We start from the raw sequence: 24790 nt of genomic DNA, 5'->3' as shown, positions 1-24790 counted from the left end.
AAGGCACCCAGAGTCCCAGAAGTCCTCGCAGTCCGGGTGAGGTGGCGGAGTGGACGTTCGGGCCTGCACTGGGTGAACTTCTCGCCTCCACTATCTCAGCACCTGATCCCAAGACAGGCTCTATAGCATCCCCACGTACATGCAGGAGCTCGAGGCTCGCTCGGCACAGCCCCAGGAGGGCACCCGGCTCTGTGGTCCGAGCCTAAGCCTCACCCACACGCCGCACCCAGCTGCTGCAAAAATGCCAGAACTCAGGATGGAAACCCAACCTCACTTCTACCCCCAAGAGCCCCCAGTGATTCTTGCCTGCTAGTTGGTAAAAAATTCCCCACTACACCGGCCTAAGGCCCTGGGGACGATGCGGGCTCCTGGACATGGGCCGGAGGAATGTGCGGGGCCCTGGAGTAGCCCTAAATCACTCAGTCCAGACGCTTCCAACTGGCCTGCAAGACTGAGCTACCGTGAATTCCTCCGCCATCCCCTGGAATCGCGTCTGTTCCAGGAACAAAGTCAGGGCATTGCTGGGGGTGGGTTCTCGTGTCCTAGCAGCTGTGGAGCTCTGAGGACAGCAGGGCCTACAATCACTAAGCATCTATCTTGAGCCTCGCGGGGCTTGTCCCACGGAGCCCTCACAACAGCCCGGAGCGGGGATGGGGGTCACTATTGGAAGTTCAGACATTTACCGAGGCCACACAGGGTGTCTGTGCGGAGAATGTGAGCCCGGCAGGCCGCCCCAGGTCCGAGCACCTGAGTGTGGAGAAGAGGGAAAGGACGATGGCAGGAGGCAGGAGGCGGGAGGGGGGTGCCCAGGCTGACCCCGCTCGGCCCGGCCCTCAGCCATATGGGAGCAAGGGGCAAAGGCCATGAGTATATGACTTTCCCTGGCGCCCACTCCCACGTGATGAATGGAGTGTCAGGGGAATGGCCGAAAGCGCCGAGGAGGCGGCAAACCAGCAAGACAACAAAGCAGCCGTGCCCCTCACAAGGCCCTCGGTGCACACAGAACCCGGGTGCCTTCCCGAGGGCCCCACACGGTGCTCGTGCCCTTCTTCCCCTGGGATACAAGTGCACGCACATGAGTGTGCACACGCACAGCTCACATACACGCATGCACTGCCCTGCCATCCTGCAGCCTCTCTAAGAGGCTGCAGTTCCTACAGTGACTGATGAAGACGAGGTCAGTCTGGCTCAGGCCCCCATGGCCCTGCTAGTGCAGAAGGGTGGGGTGAGCTGCAGCGGAGCGGTGGGGGTGGGGCAGTGTCTGAGGCCCCAGCCTCGGGCCCCAGACCATCACTGGCCCAGCCCAAGTCAGGAAGTGAGCCAACTTCTCTCTTACAGAAACGTCTGATGATCTGGAAAGAGCACAGAGCCCATGGGGAAGTCCCTCACTTTCTGTCTGCAAGTGGCTACCGCAAAAAGAAGTGGCCGGACACTGCGTGCCATTGGCGGAGGCCGGGCTCACTCGGAAAGGGGAGTCCAGGGCCAGGGGCCTCGGGAGATCAGGCTCTAAACTCCTAGGGGAGCCACTTCCACGACCCAGGAGACCAGCAGACCTGGGCTGGCTGCCCCAACAGGCAGGGCCCCTGCCCCTGGACCACAGGAAGAGGCCCTGGTTCAGCCTCTGCGTTCGCAGCAGACAGGCAGGTGGATCTTGTTAAGGAAACTCACAATCCCTAGTACTGGGTGCCCAGTGTGTGCAGGGACCACACGGGAACCCCAGCACGTGGCCTCACTGTTCACACTCACGCACACCCTGCAAACCTGCGGAGAACAAGCTGTCAGTACCCTCTCCCCGCAAGGACACTGGCCCTGCAAGGTTCATCGGCAACCTACCATGTGAGCAGCCGAGGGGACCTTAAGGCGGCCAAAGCTCAGGTGAGAGTCATGAAGGTGGGAGGCATGCATGTGGACAGACCCCAGGGACAGGTCTCCCTCACACCAGTGCCTCTCCCGGCCACTGTGGGGAGAACTCCAAGGGTGGGGTGGAGGGGCACAGTGATTCCACCAAGACAGCTGGGCTCTGAGGCACGGCCCAGACGGCCCCAGGTGCCACCTTCTCCCACCTGGCACCTCCTCCCTGCAGGAGAACCAGCCTGGGGTGTGGGCCCCACCCTGGTAGCTTACAGGCATCCCACTCAGCCACAATCACAGCCAGGCAGACGTCCAGTGGAGTGAACATGGAACCTGGAATCCCATGGGTCAGACCCCCCCCCCCATACACGCACGCACACAGCTCACAGTCCCAGAAGCTGTGAGGCTGACTCTGGAGAGAAAGCGTGGCCTTCTCTGGCCTCTGCACTTAAAATTGGTTCTCAGCACAAAACTACCCGTGAGCCAAGAATGTCCCCAGATTGGGGAGGGTGTGGGCGAGCCCAGAGCAAACCCCTCTGAACTGCAGCACAAAGCCCCCGGCAGTCGGCTGAACCGCCGCCTCCTTTCCGCGCTTCCCTGGCGCCCTCCCTCTTCAATCTCCGCCATTGTCCGCCTAAGTGAGACCTCATAGTGTTTTCGTGAAAGCGAGAAACATTGGCATTCCTGGAGGTATTGTAGGACCTGTCGAGGCAGAATCGCTCACATATGCCTTTTTTCTCACTATTAGCTTGAGATGATCTCAGAGAGAGAGAGAGAGAGACACACACGGAACACAAACACGAAGTCCCTTCCTGGGCGGCCGGGAAGAATAAAGCCGGCTCTGCATCCGAGAGAAACATCAACGGTCGGACGCCCAGGTTAACGGAGAAGCACAGACTCGAGCGCCCCACTCACCCAGCTGAAAACAGGAAAGCAACTGCCGGGGGGGGGGGGGGGGTGCACAGCAGCTTTAGAAAAATCTTTTCTCTGCAGCAGGGCCTCGGGGCCGTTGAAGCCCCAGCTGCTGAGCCTGTGAGGGGCTCTCACGGGAGACACCATTCACCCCACGCAGGTGGCGGGTGCATTTCCCAGGGGCCGCGCCCAGCTCTTTCAGCAAGGGCTGCGGGAATTTGTGCAGGCCACTTAAGTCAGCCCAAAGCCGTGGGTCCCCCGCAGCCTGGCCTGGCTGCCCAAGCAGAGCCCGAGGAGGGCTCGCGGGTGGGAGCAGGGACCGGTGGACGGTGCTCATTAAAACCTTGAGCCTTGCCCGGCCGGCCGTGGCTCCGCGGTTGAGTATTGACCTAAGATCCAGGAGGTCGGGGTTCGACTCCCGGTCAGGGCACATGCCCGGGCTGCAGGCTCCATCCCCAGCAGGGGGCGAGCAGGAAGCAGCTGATCAATGACTCTCATCACTGATGTTTCTCTCTCTCTCTCCCCCTCTCCCTTCCCCTCTCTGAAATCAATAAAGATATATTTTAAAACAAACAAACCCCCTGAGCCTGTGGGCCTTTTTCTTCCTCGCTTCCATCCCCACAGCTACACTGTGTCTGCTGGCATCGGATTCCGGAAGCAAGGCGGCTGCTTTCACCACCTGGGGGTTTAGAGCGCCACCCCCTAACTAGGCTAAAGAGGGGTGCGATCCCTCCCAGGCTGCTCTGGGGGCGAGGAGCATGGCTGTGAACGCGGACAGTCCTCGGGGTGGCTGGCGGGCTGAGAGGATGGGTCCCCTTCGGACCTTTGCCCCCTCCTCCGAGGCACGGAGGCTCTGGAAGGAGCAGGGCCCGCCTGGGCGTCTGCCCCAGAAGAGGCTGGCGCTGTGGTCTCTGGAACGTCCCGGTGTTCCCTGCGCGAGCCAGAGGCCTCCAAACCTGCTCAGGAAGACGGGGCACCGGGGGGAGGGGCAGTCCACGGCCTGCACGGCCCTGCTCCAGGGCTGGAGCGCCTCTGGGCTAAATTCACCACTTTTGGGTCTGTGGGCAAGAGAAGGAAGGGGAGGCGACCTGCTGAGGACCCTCCATGCATGAGGAAGCCCTCCCAACAGCTGTGAGAGGGGACACGAGTGTCACCAGCACACTGAGGTGGAAGCTGAGCACGGACGGGCCCAAGGGCGCAGCGGGGGCGAGCAGGGCTCGAGGACGGCCTGTGTCTCCTGCACTGTCCCCACCACGGGACCCGCATCTCCCCAGGGTCGCCACCCGGCCCCTGCTGGAGGCGTTGAGCAAACCCGGGAGACACACACTAGGAGCTTTAGGACTCAAATAATGGCACTGTGCAGGGATCGAGGTTCCCCACCAAGCCCAGGCAGCCAGGGAGGTGAGGGGGCGCGAATCTTAGCTGTCAGCCATGGGCGCTCGGGCGGGCGAGGATGGGAAAGGAAGTGGGTGCGGGCACCTCGAGAGGCAGTAGGAAGTGCACTTGGACCGTGCCCAGGTTCTGCATCCCGGTTCTCCCCGAGACGCTGAGAGTCTGCTTATCTCTGTAGGTAGGAAACAGCACCCTCTCCCTCCCCGAGAACCCTTTTCTTGGGAGCACCGGGGTCCCAGGCTTCTGCGAGGACGGACACACAGGTGCCGAGGCGCCTTGGCTCTGGGAACGTTTACGGAGAGCCCCGAGTTCGAGGCCACAGGCTGGGGTATGATGAAGGCCGGGCCTGCGCAGGAAACCTCCAGAACGGGACGGGTGGGCAGCGGCTGCCTCCAGACCGACGTGTCCATCACCCCGAGCCCGCAATGTCTGCAGTGGGACAAGCGTGGGGTGTAGGGGATGAGCGTCAGCCTCCATGTCCCCATTTGACTCCGCGCCATCTGCCACCGAGTCGTCACTCATCTCCCTGCCCTCAGAGCCCCCCTCCCCCACCTGTGAATGGCGACAATGGTCTCTGGCTGGCCCACCCGGTCAGGTTGCCACGAAGCCTCAGGAATAGCTGTCATGAGGCTCCGGAAGGGAGGACCCACCAGACAGCAGCAGTGCCCTCACCTGCGCCCCCACCACCAAGCCTGAGAGGTGTTCTTCCTGTCCTTACTTGGCATATGGGCAAATGGGCCCAGAGAGGTTCCGTAACTTGCCTGAGGCCCTAAGCTGAACGTCACACCACCCAAACTTGGATGCAGCCACCAGCCCAGCCTGCCGGGGGCTCCTCCTGATACCAGGGGCCTGGCTGGAATTAACAATCAGGAGAAGGGGCCCCTTGAGCAGAAAGCACCAGCCCCACCATGGAGGAATGTGCATGTCACTGGACAGACTGGTGAGGGGGAAGCACCTGCCACAACAAGAGGGTCGGGGAGACAGGATGGAGCCAGTGGGAGCTGAGAGCCACATCCCACCAACCTGCAGGGACAGCTGCAGGCTGCTGGGGACGGTGCCAGGGCGGGAGGGGCAGGCGACAGAAGCAACGGAGGGCAGGGGCTAGTTGCCGCTGTCACCAATTGCCTCACTATTTCACCCTGGGCAAAGGGCCTCTCCTCTCTGGGCCTCAGTTTCCCCAGATGCTCGGTGACAGGACTGGACTAAGAGCCCTTCAAGTTCAGAGACTTACGGGTTCCGGGCAGAGCCTTCTGCACCAATTTTGTCCTCAAAAGCGGGGGCAGGAAACGGAGCCCTGATTCCTGGAAGGTTCTGTGTTATCTCCCTAGAGGAAGGGGCTGCTGTCTCAGTGGACACCGGCACACCGGCCCTGGCAGAGGCCCCTGCATTGTTCTGGGACCCTCTGACCACCCACCTGACCAGCCAGAATGGGGGACAGGTGGAAAGGGTGACTAAGACGCTGGCCAGGCATCAAAGGCGGCAGCAGGAAGCAGAAAGAGCAGCCCTGGCCGGCCTGGCCTCCGCGTGAGTGAGTCAGCAGCTGTTCCTCCCCAAATGCTTTCCCTCCGCCACATACCGCAGGGTATGGCCCACATCCCAGCAACTGCACGGGTTCGGACAATGCCAGCTCTAGACCAACCGCCAGAGTCCACGTTCACACCACCGCAGGAGGGACGCCAGCCATGAGGTGCCGGACAGCTGCCCCCCCCGAGCTGGGGTGAGAGTGGCGTGTTCTCCTCGGCAGCGTGGGGCAGTGTCACTTTATCCTTTCTGCGCCTTCAGGCTCCAAAAGTAACTAACATTTGCCGAATGCCTATTTTCCCAGGAGCCGTGCTGTATACCTTTTAGTGCTCAGGGTGCCTCCAGAAGGCAGGTATCCCTAGCCCCATTCCCCAGGGAACAACAGCAAAAAGCCCCGAGGCCCAGAGCGTAACTCGCCCACGTTCCCGCAGCTGGTGAGCAGCAGAGGTGGGAATGGGCCCCAGGCTCCCTCCCCCCGGCTGGCCCCCGCCCACTGTGCGCTCAGCTCTAAGTCACCCGCTGAGGTATTCACAGCATTAAAACGCCATACCAAGACGATCTGGCGACAAGTACAGATGACATAGTTAACTGCCAGACTACTTTTCTTCCTAATGGAGCCAGAATGCTTTATTCTTAGTCATATAATTAAGTAGAGGATAACTTTAAGATACTAGAGGCTCTGCCTTGTTCCCAGAGTAAGCACTAAGGAAACCGCAACGAGCACTGGAACCTCTCCCTACAAAGAACTTTTACCCGTTGGAGGACGAAAGGAAAAAGGGCCTTCTGGAGGGGGCAGAACCCAGGTCACTGCAGTGCCCGAAAGATGACAGGTATCTTCCACCGTGAGTCAGAGAGTCAGGCACGAGGCTGTCTTCAAAACTGCTCTGGCCAGACTCTTCATGCTAAATGATAAGGAGGGTGGTGGTGGTGGTGGTGGTGGTGGTGGTGGTGATGATGGTGATGATGGTGGTGAAGGTGATGGTGATGGTGGTGAAGGTGAAGGTGATGGTGATGATGGTGGTGAAGGTGATGGTGATGGTGGTGAAGGTGACGGTGGGGAAGGTGATGGTGATGGTGGGGAAGGTGATGGTGATGGTGGTGAAGGTGATGGTGATGATGGTGGTGGTGATGAAGGTGGTGCTGATGTTTATGGTGTTTGTGATGGTGATGATGGTGAGGATGATGGTGACAAGATGGCGGTGATGATAATGACAATGACAGTGATGATACTGCTGAAGGTGAAGGTGATGAAGGTGATGGTGAAGGTGGTGTTTGTGATGTGACCATGGTGGTGGTGATCAAGGTAATGATGATGGTGGTGACTGTGAGGATGGCAGCGACCATGTGCCAAGCACCCACAGGGTGACCAGATGTGCTAGATGCTTTACAACCTCTGGCTTATGTGATCTGCACGACCACCCTCTCAGGTAAGTCATTACTCCTATTTTCCAAATGAGGAAACTGAGGCTCAGAGTGGTTACCTGGTTAGTGAGGCTGAGATTCAGACCCTGGTCCACTGGATTCCAAAGGTTCTGTTTCTCCTTCACCTCACGCCTTTTGAACTATCACTTTTTAAGTTTATGCATTAATTTGCAACCAGAAGAAACAATACATGTCCATGAATCTGGAAATCACTTGAGTCTTCCCCCATTCTACTAAGAATATTGCACGTGGCATGAGCCGAGTGTCACGTGCCATTAATCCTCAACGTGAGACAGACGTCATCTCATTATCACGCCCACTTCACAGATGAGGAAACCAAGGCGAGGGTTCCCACAGCTAGATCTGCACCCAGCTCTGTCTGCTTCCAAAGGCCTTGCCTCAGCCAGCCTGCTCCACAGCCTCCTGGCCGATGTGAGGGTTCCCTTCTGCCTCCCGTTTTCCTACGTGGCCACTGAAAGCAGCTGCCATACTAGCCACAAACAGTACAGAGACCAGAGAACTAGGTGGGCTCTTTGGAGGTATCTGGGTCACAGCCAAAGAACCAGGTCAGTTCCGGCCTCACCCAGCAGACTGGCCAGTAGAGGAAAGCAGCAGGCCGTCAGGAACCCAGGGAGGGGGCTTCGCTGGACATTAAACTCTGGTGTGTTTGGGGATAGGAATCCCACTGGGCAATGCAGTGGCCTAGCTATCTTCTGTGCCACCCTATACTGTGCCGCCCAGGAGGCTTCAGGACCAGAGCTCCAGTAACCTCTGGGGGCTCTCAGGCCATGAGCCCCGGAACACACTGTGGAGTAGGTCCCCTCAGCCCTCTCACAGGCCAGGCCGACGATAACATGGCAATGGTGTTCCCAAAGGCTGCTCTGCCCAGGGGTGGCCCCGACACAGGCATTCGAATTGCTGCATTTTCCGCCCTACTCGGGGACTCACGCATGCTTGGGCTCTGAGAAGCGTCACCTTGTTGAGACTTACGCTGGGCCTTTGAGAACCTTCTGTCCACGTCTGGCAGAACAAAAATCCACAAAGCCCACCTCAGGAGAAAGGCACGAAGGTACCATGGTCCTGGGAGTGGCCAGGTGAGGGCACCTGCTGCCAGGGCCACATTCCCCCCTTCACCCACACGCCTGTCTCTGCCTATGAAATCCGCTCCAGCCATCTAGTCCTCGGACCCTGTTCCCTGAGCACGGGCTCAGCACACACTCCCAGGCACACCGCCCAGGCTCCAATCCCACATCCTCTGTGGCCACCCAGTCCTTCCCAGGGTCCCCAGGATGTCCTGGGATCTCTGTTTAGCATGTGCCTCATTCCAGATAACTGCTTATGCGGCTGACTCTCCAGGGGGAACTGTGGCTGACGCACCCCCACCCCCCGCATCTTGCACACAGCAGGAGCTTAAGTGGACAGGACTTGTAGAATTTGTACAGCCTGTGATGTTAAACACAGATTTTTCTTGAAAAACCATCACACATGGGCCCCCCCACCCCCCCGCTTCTTGGCCACAGAGAGCCTGAAAGTCTGCGCAGGGGGGCCCACTGCACAGAAGGCGGGAGGAGCGGACTAAGGGGGGAGCAGCTTTGTCTAAAACGGGGCCACACTGCTACATACCACCCTTCCCTCCTCACAGCCCATTTCCTCCTCAGCTCCACAGCGGGCCGCGCCAACAGCCCTGGTGGAAGTGGTTCCCGGTCGTGCTGAGAACTTTCCGACCACATTCCTGGGCCCCCGCCGCTCAGGCCCAGGCCGCAGCCTCCTGGCGCTGGGCTGGCTGCTGCGGGCTTCCCGGGCTCGGCCGGGACAGGCGGCCTCTGTTGACTGAGCTTGAGGCGAGCGCAGGATGGAAACCACGCCGTCTGAGGCTCTTAAATGTCAGAGCCAAGCATCCCACCCTGTTCTCACCGCGCTGCTCCAACCACCTCGCCGGCCAAGTTACCACCAAGTTCACATCCCTCGGCAGCTTCCGACGGGCTGTCCGCCGCGGGGCCAGAGCACGTCTGGCCAGCAGAGGGATTCCTGGGTCCCCGGCCAGGGTGAACTTTCTAGGGGTTTGCCCTGAAGGACGAGAAGAGGCCGGGGCCGCCCCTGCCGGCTGCGTCTGAGTTCTGTCCCACCATTGTAACAGCAGGGCCTCAGCCAATCCCTCGAAGGACAGGACGCGACAGAGGCAGCGAGTGGGAGCGGGAGGAAAGGAAGGATCCTCACTGTGGCCCATGCTTCGCAGGCGTAAGGCAGCCTCACAGACGCTTCCAGAGCCGCAGCCTGGGAGGACGCAGCTCTCACTACAGAAAAGTCCCATGCTCTTGGGCGCTGAGACACACGGAGCACCGTTCTGATGCCAGGCCCGCTTGGCCACGACGCATGGCCCTGGACGCCCCTTTTCCTCAGCCCCAGCCAGCAGCGGTTCTCATTTGCCCCTTGGGAAGACAAGGAGAGGAGCACGGGGGCCAAGTGTGGGCTCAGAGGGCCTAAGAGAGTCGGGCGGCCGCGTTACGTCACCCCACATTCCCGACAGCCAGGAAAACGGCATGGCCCTTTCTAGGACTGGCTTCCAGTAAGAAACTGCCAAACAGATTCCAGCCGCTTTCCAAATGAGGAAACTGAGGCACAGGGCCATCTAGAGCAGGGGCTGGTAAAATGGTCTTACAGGGCCAGGCACTAAACAGTTCTGGTTTTGCCGGCCCTCTGATCCCTGTTGTAACAATAAACAAACAGGTGGCTGTGTGCCAATAAAACTTTATTTGCAACAACGGGCAGTGGCCTGAGTGTGTCACGCTGAAGTCCTGGTGTCTCTGACGAGCGACAACCAACCTCTTGCCATTTCCGATGCCGCCTCCTCTCTCGTGCCAAGTAGTTAATGCTGCACAACCGGCCTACATCTGCTAAAACGCTCTCCCCAGACACCGGGTAATGCGGTGTCTGCCTGGGCAGCCCAAACCCGCTGGCTCCCCAGCCTGCATACTTGTTCCTGTTTCTAGCCGCCATCAATTCTCAGAAAATCCCATTGTCCGAAGCTGCTCCTGATTAGCGGGAGATGGAATGTCTCCAGGTGGGTCAGGCCTGTTTACTGCGGGTCCCAACTACTGGGGGCTTGGGGGTAGGTGCACTGGCCCAGGGGGATGCGGTTAGAACTGTCTGGGCGACCAAGACCTGGGCAGGGTCTGACCTCCCACAGGGGACATGGGACACTCAGAGACAGACAGCATGATACGGGAAGGAGGCCCAGATGGCCCCAAGGCCCTCCCTAGTCTCCTATCTCCCCCGGGGAACCCACATGAGGATGAGGCAGGCGAGAAGTTGGGGTGACTGGACAAGAAGAGGGCCCTATGGAGCAGGGGGTTGTGAGGTCCACTCGGCACCCCAAGCCTGGAGGACAGAGGAGGGCCCTGCCTCTTGGTCTGTGTCCTATGGCTGCCACCGTCACCCAGCCATACTCCTCCACCCAGCAGGAGCAGTGTGTTCCATTCACAGCTTTTCCAACACGCACGGAACCAACCTCATCGCCCCCCTTCCTCAGCCCCTGTGGGCCAGCGCCTCCCACAGGGGATCTGGATCCCAGCCCCAGGGGCCCGGGGTCCCCAAGCTGCCAGGATTCCAGAAGTGAGCCTCTCCCTTTGTTGCCATGGCCCGGGGTGAGGGCAGCTTCCTGCAGTTGCTTCCTCCACGGTACCCGGTGTTCCCATCCAGGCCCTCGGTTCTCAGAAACCTGGTTAACAACTGTTCACGGTAAATTCTCTGCGGACACGCGGGTGGTGTCTATCCCCCAACAGGAAGGGCCCTGGCTGGTCCAGGGGACAGTCCATTCTCTCTCCATGCACAGAGCTCCGGCAAGGAAGCCGCTGCAGCTCCCCAACCCACTCCACCAGGATGAACACATTGTAGGGCCCTGTGCGGTTTCAGGGGAAGGGCTGAGCGCCTGGTGGCCCCGAGTGACACGTGACTGATGCCACTGAGCTCACTGCTTCTGCTCACAAACAGAGCTGCTGGTGGTTGAGTCGTATTTTGGAACCAACCATTTCTTTTGTTTTCCATGATAGAAAAAAATACAAAACACCCCTCCCCCTCCCCAAAAGGAATTATCCAAGAGTTCTACTGTGTCCAACTTTCAAAGGAGGCATTGTTAATCTTCTGGCCATAAATAAGCAATTAACACCCACTCTGAACCCTGTCAAACCCAGCCCCTGCCAGCCCGGGACCAGCACTGGCTCTGCCCCTGCTGTGGCGCCCGCTTTCCTTAGTTCCCCACTGTGACCCGGAGTGGCAAGAAAGGGCAGGAATTCAGGACGCTGATTCCACAAAAATGTCACAGATAATGGGCTCGTGTCCACAGAGGACACTCTCTGTGGATGCGGCTGGGGACAATGAGGACTGTGCTGCAAAAGGCCAGTCCCCATCAAAGCCTGCGGCCCGTATGGGGTAAAGGCACAGGCAGGCGGCGGGCGTGTCGGCTCTGATCCTGGCTCGTAATTAATCCCACGTCCATCTTGGCGACACCTCTGTGCTTCCCCATCTCCGGCCCTCCCCAGCTCTACAGGCCCACGGGCTGGCCAGGGCTTGGTGCTCCTGCCAGGAGGCACCATCCCGACATCCCCAATAAGGAAGCGGGAAAAAGACAGGCCCAAAGCCGGCCTGGCCTCCGCCAGCCTCCAGAACGGGACACGCGTTCCATGTGGACCAGGCGGTGTCTACCTTAGGGCCCCGGGTAGAAGAATCCTCGCCCTGGAGTCAGAGAACCTGGTCTGAACCCCAACCGTGATGCAACTCAGCAACTCAACTCCAGCCCTGGGATAAGCCACACAGCCTCGGGCTCCAGGAGTGGGGACAAGGCTGAGACCCCAGAGCTAGAGACAGAGTCCCCACAGGGAGGACTGCTCGTGTTCGATAAATGGCAGCTATTTCCTTTCAACAAACCCCTCTCCCTCCCCCTACAGTGTCACTCCCAATGGCGCCGATGGCAGCTGACTCTCACCAAGCCCTAACCCTGGGCCAACACAGTTCTGGGCTTGAGGGTTTCACACGGGTGACCTACTTCAACGCTGCCAGCGATATAATGAAAGAAGGCGTGGCCACCCTGCCTGTGGATGGGGAAACCGAGGTGCAGGGAGGTCACAGAAGTTGCCCGGGATGAGGTGTGAGACCGTCCCGCTGGCACGAGGCCCCCTCTTCAGCCCTCTGACCCCGTCTCTGGAGGGACACAGTGTTTCTCTAACCCTCCACTGTGGGCCCTAGGAGTTGAGCCGATGAGAGGCAAAGGCAGCTGGTCCACAGGCCCCTCCTATTGCGGTTTCCATGAAACAGGGCCAGGGATGTCCTCAGACTCGCTGCCCTCCTGCCCACAAGCTGTGGTCTCCTGAGGGCAGGCCCATCTCCCAGGGCCTGTGCCCCGCGCCAGAGTGAGACTGGCAAGCCGAGGCTGCTCCAAGGACATCTGGGGAGCCAGAGGGGCTCCCATCTGGGCAATGGGCCTACGAAGCTGAGGCCTCTCCTCCAGAAAGCCCTGGGCACCCCCAAAGTTTCACGGCCTCACCTCTCAAGCCCCTTTCAGCTCAGAAAGGCCTCCAACATGGAAAATCACCAAGTGGCACTAGAACCTGCCTCCCTGGCGCGTCCCCAGCTGAACTCTTATTTTTCTTTTCCCGGGAGATCAAAGCTATTGTGTCAACACTCGGCCCCAGTCCGAGTGACCTTAAGCAGATTGCTTATGCAACCCAGTGGCTGGGACTGGGCACAGCAAGGAGTGACCCAGGTGTGTGAACAGAGGTCTCCTTGGAGTACGAGACCCCCATGAGGGGTGCTACGGTGTCACTGACACGCCTATTCCTGAGAGAAAGACGGGCGAGAGCAGGAACCAGTGTCCTGGCTCCAGCCCCCCAGCTCCGCCTCTGGCAGGGCCCGTTAGCACTGACACCGCCCCACCAGGTAGCAAGCCCGGCTGGGTGTCCAGAAGGAGCTACAGGACACAGGCGAGGGGCGTTGCTTTGTTGTTAATCAGTGTCACCCACTGATAAGCCACGTGACTCCTCCCCATTCCCGGCTCACGGACAAGGAAAGGGAAGCTGACAGAGGGTGGCCTGCCCTCGGGCACACAGCTGAGTGGCAGGACGTGGAGTGAGCCCTGCCTGCCGCCAGAGCACCCCCATTCCCTCCACGCCCCCCGTGTCCTGCAGGGTCGGCGCCCTGCAAAGGCCACCCGAGGTCCTCGCAGCTGGAGGAGCACCGAACCTGGAGGCAGGGGCCCAGGGGCCGCCTTCCCAGCCTCCTAACTAACCATGTGGCTTTGGGCAAGTTCACTGACGTCTCTGGACTCCGGACGCCTCGCCCTCAAGTGTGACAGCAGGTCAGTCAGCTCGGGCCGCCGAGGCCGCTGGGGGAGGGTTCTAAGACTTCCCGAGTGCAGCCGAAGAGACTGCACAACCGACCAGCAATGCCCGTCACGCCGAGAGGGGCACGCTGGACCGCAGCCCCGGCTGCCACCCAGGCCCTCGTGCGCTCTGACAGTCCAGGTGCCAGTCTCTTCCTTTTTCAAGCCTATCACGACCATTTCCTCATGAGAAACGACGACTCCCACGTATCCACAGTGCTTCTGCCTTTAGTTTTTAGCATCTATCTCCTTCCAAATGGAACTCCAGGGCTTTCCGTGACTACCTTCACCAGGCCTTCATGCCCGTCCGCATTCCGTGTTGCAAAGGGTGAAGCCTCCGCTTGCCGTCAGCACGGCTCCCCGGGCCGGCAGAAGGGGTGCTAGGTGGGCGAGGCAATGGGAGACTGGGACCCACGAAGTGGCCACCGGCACAGAAAGGCTCGGGCAGGCCAGGCCTGAGCCCACGGACCCTGCCGAGGAAAAGCACAGCTACCTGCTGCCGCCTGGGCCGCCTGGGCGAGAAGGCCGTGCGGCCAGCAGTGTGAAGGGCCAGCCCCCACGGTGGCCCCCACTGGAACACAGGGCAGAGAGCAGAAAGTGACCAGAGGGACGACCCTGCCAGCCAGAGTCACGAGTTCCAGCTGAACATCTGTGATAACTCCCCCGACCACGGCCTGCCCTCGCCCACTGGAGCCCCCAAGACCAACCCGCTATCGCAGACTCATCTGCAGGACCCCCACCCTCGGCGCAGCTTCTACCTCACGCTTCTCTCCTACCCCAGACTGCCCCCGGCCAGCTCCCACGGGCCGCCAACATCTGCTAACACAACAGTGCTGTCTGTTCTGAGGCTGTTCCCGGGGTCCCGGGGAGGCAGAGTGTGGGAAACTGCAATCAATCAAACCCGTTTCAGCATCCGACCCTCCCCACGAACGCCTCGCTTCTGTCTGAAGTACTGGTGAGAAATACAATTTGCTGCTCTTTCAAGCTGACCAGCTTGGAGTTGAAAATACAGCAAGGACTGTGACAGCCAGGGGCACGCCATTCAGCGGGGAGCCTTCAATGGTCGCTTTTTCGGAAATCTCTGCTCACATGCACGCGATCACGCGTCTGAAGGGCCTTACGTAGCTCAGGTCTCAACCAGTGATCAGCTGACGCTCGGTGGTGAAACCAGGTCTCAGAGAGCAGGAGCTCATCCTGTCAACCAAAGTCTTGCTAATAACAACTCATGCTCAGGCTGGGCCCCGCCCTCAGTGACACACAATGTCATTTTGCAAAACGGAGGGAGGCCGCAGCTTCATATAATACAAGCAGAAGGAGCCTCAACAGAGCACGTGAGGAAACCGCTCAGGAAGGTCAGCAGCATCGGACCTGGCAGGGTACTGCGCGGGGACCCCAGAGCCTGCCGTCACAGTCACAGGGAGGGAGGGCCTTTCTGGACTAGTCCCTGCGTCGTTTCTCCCCAGGTGGTTCTCCTCACTACAACCACCCTCCCTCACTCTGGACCCACAACCTGCCCATGAGCTGGAGGCCTTCCAATCTGTCCACGTCCCTGACGAATGTGGGTCTAAGGTTGAAAACACCACGTTCCAGAAGGGCCTGCTTCCTGGGGAGGGGCTGGGATGGGCAAGGCCTGTGGTCACATCTATCTCTAACACCCTCTGCTGCTAGCTCGGGGCAGTGCCCCACCCCAGGACACTTGCTCACTCACGTGGGTGTGCACAAGGGCCGGGCCTGGGACCTCAGATCTATCAGCCTTCCCTGCTGGTCTGACTCTGTTGGGTTCTCTCCCTGGTTCCTTTTCTGTTGACAATTGGAGGGGCTCTGGCTGCCATCCTCACTGTGGGCCTTTGGCCCTGGTGCTCACACACACATCCCAGGGGTTCTGCACTGGGCCCCAAAGGCCCCAGCCCGCCAGCACCTGCCAGGAGCAGGACTTTGTCAGAACTCCTAGTCCCTCCAAAGGTCCAACCAAAAAGGCACTTGGCACCTTCACTGAGCCTCTCGAGCACCTGGTCCCAGAACCCACGCACAAAGGGCTCCTTCATAAGAGTGCTCAGTTGGAACCCCTCCCCCCATATAAGCCAACGTGTAAACCAAGATCAAAGACCCACAAAGGAGCCCACGACCCAGCGTGAAGAAAGGATGGCGGGAAGCAGGGAGCGGCACCCACCTCGGCAGGGCCTACCTTCCCACGTGCGGACAGTGCTCACATCCCGGCAGTCACAGGCTGAGGAATGCCACAGCCTGCAAGGTGAAGGCCTGTGGGCAGCAAGTCCCACACCAGCTGTCAACAGGCCATGGGCAGGTCCCTGTCCACACACTGGTGCATACATACCAGCTCGCGGGGTACCAGGCACAGGGCCCCACATGTGCCAGGCCGGGTCCAGGCCTCTTTTCAAATGCACAGGGGCTGCCCTGGGCCTGGCCTCCAAGGCTCCTGGAAAAGCAAGGCCACCTCCTGGAGCCATAAATCACCCAGTGGGGAGCCAAAGCAGGCAGAGCCGCGTGGAGGGAGGGCTGGTGGGGGGCTCAGAGCCCATCCTCAGGGTGTTGGCCATGGCCCTTTGGCATACACACTGCCCAGAGGCCCCTTCTCTCTCCCTGGACTCTGCCCTACCCAGGCTTGGCCAGGGGAAGACAGGCAGAACCAGGGCGGCCGCCTCAGGATCTTGGAGACCTGCCTGGACTGAATGAGCAATCTATACATCTGGGCACAGCCCCGTCGAGCGGTATGTTTTCAAACGGTTTCTACCCCAGAGCGGACGGGAAACGCCTCGGCGATGCCCGTGGTGTTACTCCAACTTGTGGCCAGTAAAATAGAATAACACGTGGAAGTTGTTTTTATTACCTATCTAGCTTATTAGCTAATAAAATAAGCTCAGCATTAAAAACTTAACTGCGCCCATTTATCACACCTACGACTCAGGGTTCCCTTCAGAAGTCACCCAGACCCGTCACCTCCCTGGCCTGTCTACCCATTTAAATTTCCCCAGAGAAGGAAAATTCCACCCTCGTGTCCAACGTAAATGAATGTGTTCAATCGCCGTCTAGCTGCAAAGTCCTCAGGAAAAAGAAAGGGGCGCACCTGGAGCGGCCATGGAAGGAATGAAAACTTGAAAACGGGGGGCAGAGGGCACAGGTCTGCCCGGCGTCCTTAAGGCCCCCCGACCCCTGCAACTGGACCCGCAGGCTCAGGGAGGCGGGCACATCTCGAGCTTGTCCTCCGGCTGCCCCAGGCTGGGAAGTCGGACTCTAGAGCCAAGTGTGGGCACTAGACTTGAGACCCTGCACCTCTTCTTTTGTGGGGGGATCACTAGGCTGGGAGGGGGAACTAAAGGAGAGAGAAGAAAACTCTGGAAACAGAAACGGCCTTTTCATCCTGAAGTGAAAGGAGGCCCGGCTGGAAAAGCAGCCCTGGGCACTCATGGACGGTGGTCCTGCCAACCTGGAAAGGAGTGGACACAATGAGCCTGCCTGATGTGGCCGCACGCGGCACGGGCAAGGCCACGCCCTCACGGCCAGGCGGTCTCCACCCGCGCAACGACTCCATCACACAACAAGACCAGAAAAGGCAACAGTCAAACCACAGCACTACACACCTGGGGCCTCCAGGACCCGGAGCCCACCTCCAGAGCATCGCATGCCACCCACCACACCTGCCGGCCCTGGGGTGGACAGTCACAGGGCCAACCCCGCTGCCCGGGAATCCCCGTCATCCCCGACCTCCCCAGTGAGAACCAAAAGCAGGTGGCGCTCAGGCTCAGACACTCTCCTAAGGACGGGGCGTGAACTCCGAGTTCATCTCGCTGAAGTCAAGGTCAGTGTGAGCACAAGGCAGGGCTCCAGACACAGAGGGTAAAGTGCAAGTGATGGCCGGGGGCCTTGCCTACAGTGACCGGCGAGGCCGGTTACTCACACAGGCCGCACGGTGGATAGTGGTCTTGCTGGTCTCACGTTTCAACAGTTTGATCAAAAGAATAAGGGCCTCCCCCACCTCTCGTTCTCTAAAACCATTACCCCAGCCCTGATGGCAGGACCAACCCAACCTGGGGGGCGCGGGTCCAGCCTGTGCGGTCATTCCTCACACTGGACCCGGGGAGGAGGGGGGGAGCGTCTGTGAGAGGCTCCAGCAGGGCCCCAGGGAAGGGGCACCGGGGTCCCGTGGCACTGGCCTGCCCGCCAACACCCTGCCTCTCACCACCTACCTGCCCCTGCACCACCAGCACTGTGCTCAGAGAGACAGACCATTCTGATTTCAAATGGAGACAAAAAGACACTTAAAAAAAGAAAACCTCATCTCTCTTTGCACAGGATTTAAAAACACAAGGAGACAGCCCCACTCCTAAGCTTGCGAACTGGCGCCCACACTTGCCCGCGAGGCTCCACGCGACACCCAGCGGCTCTGCGGCCCCCCCGGGGGCGGGGCTCTTACCTGGGCCATCTTGGCCAGGTCTAGGGAAGGCCGCGGCTCCTGCACCTCTTCGGGGCGCCGCCGTTTGACGCCGACCTTCTTGTCGTTGAGGACACAGGGCTGGGAGCGGCTGCGGGCCAGCCCGCTGGGGCGCCGGGCCAGCTCGGGCGTGGAGGCGGGGGTGCTGCTGGCGGAGGGCGCGCAGAACTCCGCGAAGGAAAACTGCTCGTGGGAGCAGGAGAGTGACCGCTGCATGTCGAGCCGGGTCCCCCCCACGGGGTGGAGGTCGGGGCTCCAGATGTCGCCCGCCTGTCCGCAGGCGGCCGGGCCAGGTGCCCCCTGGCAGGGCTGGCCGAAGCGGTGGTGGAAGCCGGCGGGGTCGCAGGGCGAGGAGAGCGCGCTGGCCCGGGACGGCAGGCTGAAGCTGGAGCTCCTCTGCATGGTGCCCAGGCCGCCGGCGTAGCGGGGCACACTGCCCCCGCTGTAGCAGCGCCGCTTCTCCACCGGAGTCCAGACCTTGGACCCCAGCGGCCGCCACGAGCTCCGGCAGCTGGACATCTCGTCAGAGAAGGACAGCGACCGGCACTGGCGTTTGCTGGGGGGCGCGGAGGGGTTCCCGTTGTGGTCGCTGAGGCTGAGGTCCTTGATCAGGTTGGTCACCGCGCAGGCGGTCGCCGCCTCCTGGTGCCACAGGGCGCCGTCTGGGCACTTCTCAGGCAGGCACTCCCAGATGCTGGCACTCGGCTGGTCAAGCTGAAGGGGGCACTTCCTGTCCAGGTCTCGCCATCTGTCATTTTCTGGTTGATAAACGACAGAGAGAAAACAGGGTTTGAGAAGCCTTCGTGCCAGCCTCTACCTCCTCACCAGGAGCCTGGTTCACACAGCACTTCAGAGCCAGGAAGACCCACGAAACCATCCAGTCCAGCCTCACTCCACAGAGGAGAAACTGAGGCTCAGAGGGGCATAAACCCCAGGCACTGAGCTAGAAGCAGAGCAAGGCCTAGAATCCAGGGATCCCCCGGACTCCTGTACGGTTTTCTTTCCAACACAGTGAACTGCCTCCCAGGAAAGCACAAAGTAGCCCTTTTCACCCCAAATACGTTCTCGTTTTATTGAAGAAAACCGACCTGCCCCATCCCACCGTCTCCACATACGATGGCTCTTGGGCTGGGACTTGATGGCCCTGGCCAAAGACCATCACCAGAGAGAAGTCGCTTGGTGTTTTGGAGGGTCAAGGTCCAGGGGCTGGGGTGCTGCCAGGTCAGTTTACCTGAATTCCACCTTTAAAGTACTTGCTGGCAACAGAAACTGGATGTTTTATTGACTTAAGTCCCCTCCCCTGAAATGCTCCACAGCAAGAATGACAGCAGCTGCCAATCACGGAGCACATCTCTGCGGTCTCGATTTCTCGCTGAAATCAGGGGTATTTAAAGCCGTTAACACCTGCAGGACCAAGTCTCGGCTGCAGAGACCTCAGGGTACCAGCTGGACTTACACATCAGGTCTCTCCTCAGACACACAAATAAACAAGCTGACGGTGCTCTGCAGTGCTGACTCTGCCCCAGCACCTTTACCTCACTGAAACATTCAAGAACTGCTTGTTGTTTTCTGCTACGGAATCAGGCACTGCTAGGAGCCTTTGGGGGGCAAAGATGACCTGCCAGCATCCTGCGTTCAAGTCTTTAACACAAAAGCCAAGTTCAGAACTACACCAGCGGCCAGGGGTGGACACGTTGCCATGTCCCTATCCTTCCTAATCCACATGCATTTACACACTCAGTGTGTGTGAACACAGAGAACACTGTGGCGTGAGTCAGGCAGTCAGCGGAGTGTAGAAGTAACAGCTGGAATGACCTTCGGCAGGTATTTCACGTCCACCGATTCTCATGGCACTGCAGTCAGTCCCTGAGCATCCGCGTGGGTGGTCGAGCCCACGCAGCACCCTGCATACGGCGGCCACCACTGCCCATGTGGGGAGACCCGGGGCCGGGACAGGCAGGACTGTCCAGAGGCTGTTCCCACGACAGGGCCACTGGAGCTGGAGATGCCGGAGAGCAGGTTTCCTTAAGCCCAGCCAGGCCAGTGGGAACAAAGGAGGAGTGTCACTAACGGTCCCGCTCATCTCATCCTGAGCCTTCCTGGCCCTGGTGCATGGCAAGGCTCGATACTGTTCCTTTACAGAACTTGATACATTGTTACCAAAAATTACCTTCTTGCAAGTAGGGCTTATGCTGTTCAAGATACATCTACCACCAGCCCTCTATTCATCATTCTTTTAAAGGTTTCAATGTGCCAAGCGTGAGCTGTTCAAAGTTCAGTAAACTAATAATAAAGTGAAATGAAAAGAAACACAAACACGCTCTACGCAGCGTGATTTCTGTTCAGTAAAAGATGCATGTTCCACATGAAGATAAGGGTAAACCAGAAGGTCCGCAGTCGAGGGGCAGGCAGCTAGCTGGTTGATTCCTATTTTTTCAGTTTTGTTTTCCCACAGTTTCTGCATTTTCTCTAAGAACAAATGTATTTCCAAATCCATGGGGCGGGGGGGGGCGCCAAGCCCACTAGGCTGGGCCCAGGCCAGGGCCAGGGCCAGGGCCTGTGACCCCACCCTCCTCTGGGTCTGCTGCTTTGACTTGCAGGGAATTCCCACAGAATAACGCTGGCCACCAACTTCTCTTTTGGGATAAGGCACCGAGGCGCCAGAAGGGCCAGGAACGTGGCCGACTGAGGAAGGAACCAGTGGGCCCCGCCCTGGAGCAGCGAGGGCCCCAAGATGGTACCACGGTGGCGCCTGCTTAAGGAGCCAGATGCACCATACAGAAGGAGCCTCTCCCAGGCCTAGGGAAACCAGTGAGGTCACAGGGACTGAGCCCATCCTCAGGGGACACCACTTCCTGTCTCATTTTCCTGGAATTTTCCCCCTCTCTAAGGAAATCGTGAGAAGAAAGGGGCATTGGGAGACAGGTAAGCATGACCACTGTCTCCCTCCCATGGCCACCTCGTGGCCTTGGTGCTCTGGACCCCTCTGGCCGCCCTACCTGGCCCTGCATCCTCATGCCTCCAGAGAACACTCAGGCCCATGCCCGCTGTGGTCCACCTCCTCCAGTGGCTGCCCGCCGCCTCCCAGAGAGAATTCGAACATCTTAGCCTGGTCCCCAGCTACTCCTCTCTCCCCAGGAGACCCTACACTCCAAGAACACCAAACTACCTGTGACATCAGCAGTCAGGCAAGAGTCACACTGAGCTGAAATCACCCTTGAAAATACCTGGAACAGCCCTGGTTTTGTGCACATAGCCCCTCTGAAAAGTCCTTATGCACCAGAAATTCTTTATGAAACTGAAGTTGGATAAATCAACTGCAGGAATGAGCACAGCTAACACCTATGGGCAGAGCACTGGCGTCTGATTTGTTTCTGGGTTAACTACAGACCCCCAGTGGGGCCGGGGTTGGGTGGCTAATTCTGAGGAGTTCCTGCCTGGTCCACTCCTCAAGGGTGAGTCTCTCTGGCCTTAACATAGAAAACCTCTTTGTTGCCGGGAGGGTGAAAAGTCAGTTCCAACTCAGCCCACGGGTTAAACCAAGTACAGTGGGACTGCGGTGAATGTGCAGCCCTGCCCCACGCATCAGCTCTTGCTCAGCTTTGCGCCTGTGCAAAGGTGCAAAGACCTGGAATATTCTCCGGCCTTCATCCTTCCACCAAAAAGCTCTTACCCATCATTTGAGAGCCAACTCACACATCACTTCCTCTGTAAGTACGCCTTCCCCTTACAGGCCCCTGGGCACCACCCACAGCTCTGCCTAGACCTTCAATCATACAGCTCACATGTTAACTGAACCTTACTGATCTGTTCATGTGTCTACCGCTGGGCCACAAGCTCTGGAGCACCGTCCCAGGGTGGCTCCCCAGTGCCTGGCATGGGGCCTGGCACGCAGACGACCTCAGTAGGGTGAGTGCAGGAAGGAGTGAGTGACAAGGGCAGATAGACGCTGCAGAGCAGGCCATGGGTGTGCACTTGGTCTCATCTGTCTTTTGTCTCCAGCACACAGAACCCTTCCTGGGCCAGTCTCCGAACTAGATGTGTGTGAAGCAGCCAGGAGACTGGCTGGAGAAGGGATGTCTGAGGCACTTCCAACATGCAGAGCTCTGCCCGACGCCGAGCCCGGCTCCTGTGTGTCAACACCGGCCAGGTGGCCACTGGTTCTGTCTGCAGGGCAGATAATATTTTAATTGTTTCTATCTTTATCGCTTTGAGAAGTGTATATAAGAAAAGTAAAAACAATCGAGGCTATGTTTAGCCCCTCAGCTCGGGGAACAGAGAGAGATTTGTTGGGTCGGGTCACCAGACAAAAGAAACAGGAATAGAGCTGATTTTTAATGGCAAACAGCCCTGGGCTCGGGGCCCTGACGTCACGCTGTACAAAGGAACCTGGTGGGGCTCCGAGGAGAGGCGACCGGACGCCCTGCCCCTCCATTCAGTATCACTTCTGCGCAAACAACTATATAACTCTCTCAAAAGTGACAATGGCCGTGGACGTGGGGAGGCCACTTGGTGTGGCGGGCAGGGTGTGGGCCTGGGTTCCAACCTCAGCTCTGCAAGTTACTTCATCTCTCAGGGCCTTGGTTCCTCATTTGTAAAGTGAGGGTCACAGAGCTGTCATGAGAGCTAAATGACTGCCTAGGGCAGGGCCTGCAGCGATGGAGGCCACAAGAGGACCGTGAGGACAGTGTGGACTGCTCGATGGCTGGGCTCGGCTCTGCTGCCCCTGGAGACCCGTCTCTGCGGATTCTGGCTGCACTGGGAGCTGGATGCTCCACGCCCAGACTTCTCAGTGTGGTCTGAGGACCACCCCATCCTTTGGGGTATTTGTTAAAATGCAGATTCCTAGGTTCAGTCCATGTCTTGCAAACAATCTCTGGGGGTAGGACTCTGCGCTTTAACAAGCTGCCCAAGTTGTTTCACTGTAAAATTGTTGAGAACCACTGCTTGAGACCCTGAGCTGCACAGGGGTGGGCCTTCAGACCCTTCCTCAGGACGGCAGCCAGTCAGAGCGTCCGGCTAGCACCCTCAGCAGCTTCTGGAGGGTGATGGTTCCGGGCTCTGTAAACCTGGATTCTCAACATCACCGCACACTGGCGTTGCGGGGTCTGTTTTGGGCCAATAACAAAGTAGAGCTACGAAGAAAAACGACATGATCCTTCCAGTCCCCAGAGGTCCCTTTCACAGGGGGAGGGGGAACCCCAAATTGCACATTGTGTTCTGGGTGGGGAGCCACTGGGCAGGGCCTGAGAAGCCACCAATGTGTGTGAAGGGAAGGGTTTGAGGCCTCCCAGTTCTCTCTGAGACATCTGGGGCTTCTCAGGAGGTTTCTGAGGCCATGACTGAGGCAGACGTGGGCTCGGTGTGGTGGCATGTGGCCTGGGACACGGGCACTGGCCGGTTCTGTGCTGTTCCCACCGCATTAACCCTCAGGAGCATCGGAAGTTTCCCTGTTTCCCGGCCAAGCCTGACTTCACAGATCTGAGATTATACACAGGAGGGTGTTTGTGTGTGAGCAGTGTAAACACACACAGGGCTTGCCCACAGATGGGGGGGCAACCTGAACGAAAACACAAAAAGCTCACGAGCCACCCAGTTCTCTCACTCGCAGCCAATTAGGCGACCTCCGAGGTGTCCTTCAAAGCTGAGGCTCTGTGACTGAGCCTGACGTTTCTGGGAAGACAGACTCCCACTAGCCTGGGAGGCAAAGGAGCAGCCTCTGCCCCCCCCACGGGGAGGAGTCAGGGCCCCCCAACCGTGCTCACAGGGTTCGGTCCTGACACCCGACGACACAGGGCAGAGGCTTCTGGGTGCACAGATCTAGGGCTCAGAGAAAGAAACGCTCAGAGAACACAAACAGCATTCAACCGCAAATGTTCTTGTTTCCTTTCTGCCCTTAGCCTTGAAGGGAAATTCCCAGGGGCCCATATTCTCGGGGGACCATAAGCCTCCTGATGTTCAGAGGAGAGTTACACCCTGGATGTCTGTGCTGCGTTCAGAGGCTGCCTACAGCAACATCACCGCAGCAGAAAGTGGCTCCAGAGAAGGCCGGACACCTGAAGCGAGCGCACACCCAGGGCCCTCGCAGCCCCCCGGGCCTGGGCGGCGCGCCTCCCGCAGACCAGCGCCTCTGACTCATTCCTGGACTTCACACCTGCCTGCCCGCGCCGACGAGGTCTGTCCCCCGGGCCTGTGGGCGGGCCGTGCTAGCACTCTCGGGCCGCAGGAACTCTGCTGATCTGCGGGTGGGAGCTCGCCAACCCTTTCAACGGAAACTTGAGACAACTGAGGCACCTTTCTGAAGGCAGCATCAACGGACTGATCTCACAAAAAGAACAGAGGGGGAGACACCGGGGATCACTTGAGTGGCCCCACAAAGGTGGCATCTGTTTGTAAATGAACTTTAGAGCCCCTGGGCCCCTGCAGCACCTCTCTCCCTGTGTCACCAGGATGAAGACTCGAAGCAGAGCTGTGCCGGGAAAAGAATGGTCTCAGGCTTCGCTGCCCAGGCCTTGGCCTCTGGTTGTGGGACACGCCTTATACTAAGCCTTAAACTATTTTAGAGACTGAAGGACCACGCCTATAACAATACAGAAAAGTAAAATGTAAAATTTTAAGAATCATACCTATGCACACTTGTAGGTGGTTGTCCTTTTTAAAATGAAAACAGGGCTCGTGGGAGCCTACTGTTTCTTGTAGGAGGCCCTGATCCGATCATCGCTCAAAACGGCGGTCTCGGAGAAACAGAGAAGGTGGCCGAGACCGGGAACCGGGCCCGAGGAACTCCAGTTTGGTTGCTCACTTTGCTTCAGTCATTTGTTTGGTCTAAATAAATCTAAAATGCTGGACCTCCCAACGCCAGCTTTTTC

General features: G+C 58.8%; 1 protein-coding gene across 1 annotated transcript in view; it reads right to left on the bottom strand.

Annotated features, from left to right (window-relative positions):
* The window catches only part of FAM53B (family with sequence similarity 53 member B), a 75877-nt gene that overhangs the window by 14681 nt on the left and 36406 nt on the right, over positions 1-24790 (bottom strand). The window contains exon 4 of the mRNA XM_081158662.1: positions 17904-18679. Within this exon, the coding sequence (XP_081014788.1) occupies positions 17904-18679 (776 nt within the window). The remainder of the gene's footprint in view (positions 1-17903; positions 18680-24790) is intronic.

The sequence above is a fragment of the Miniopterus schreibersii genome, assembly GCF_964146895.1.
Source record: "Miniopterus schreibersii genome assembly, chromosome: 14".
Lineage (NCBI taxonomy): Eukaryota > Metazoa > Chordata > Mammalia > Chiroptera > Miniopteridae > Miniopterus > Miniopterus schreibersii.
The sequence above is the reverse complement of the archived record's forward strand: the minus strand, read 5'-3'. Positions and strand labels throughout refer to the sequence as shown.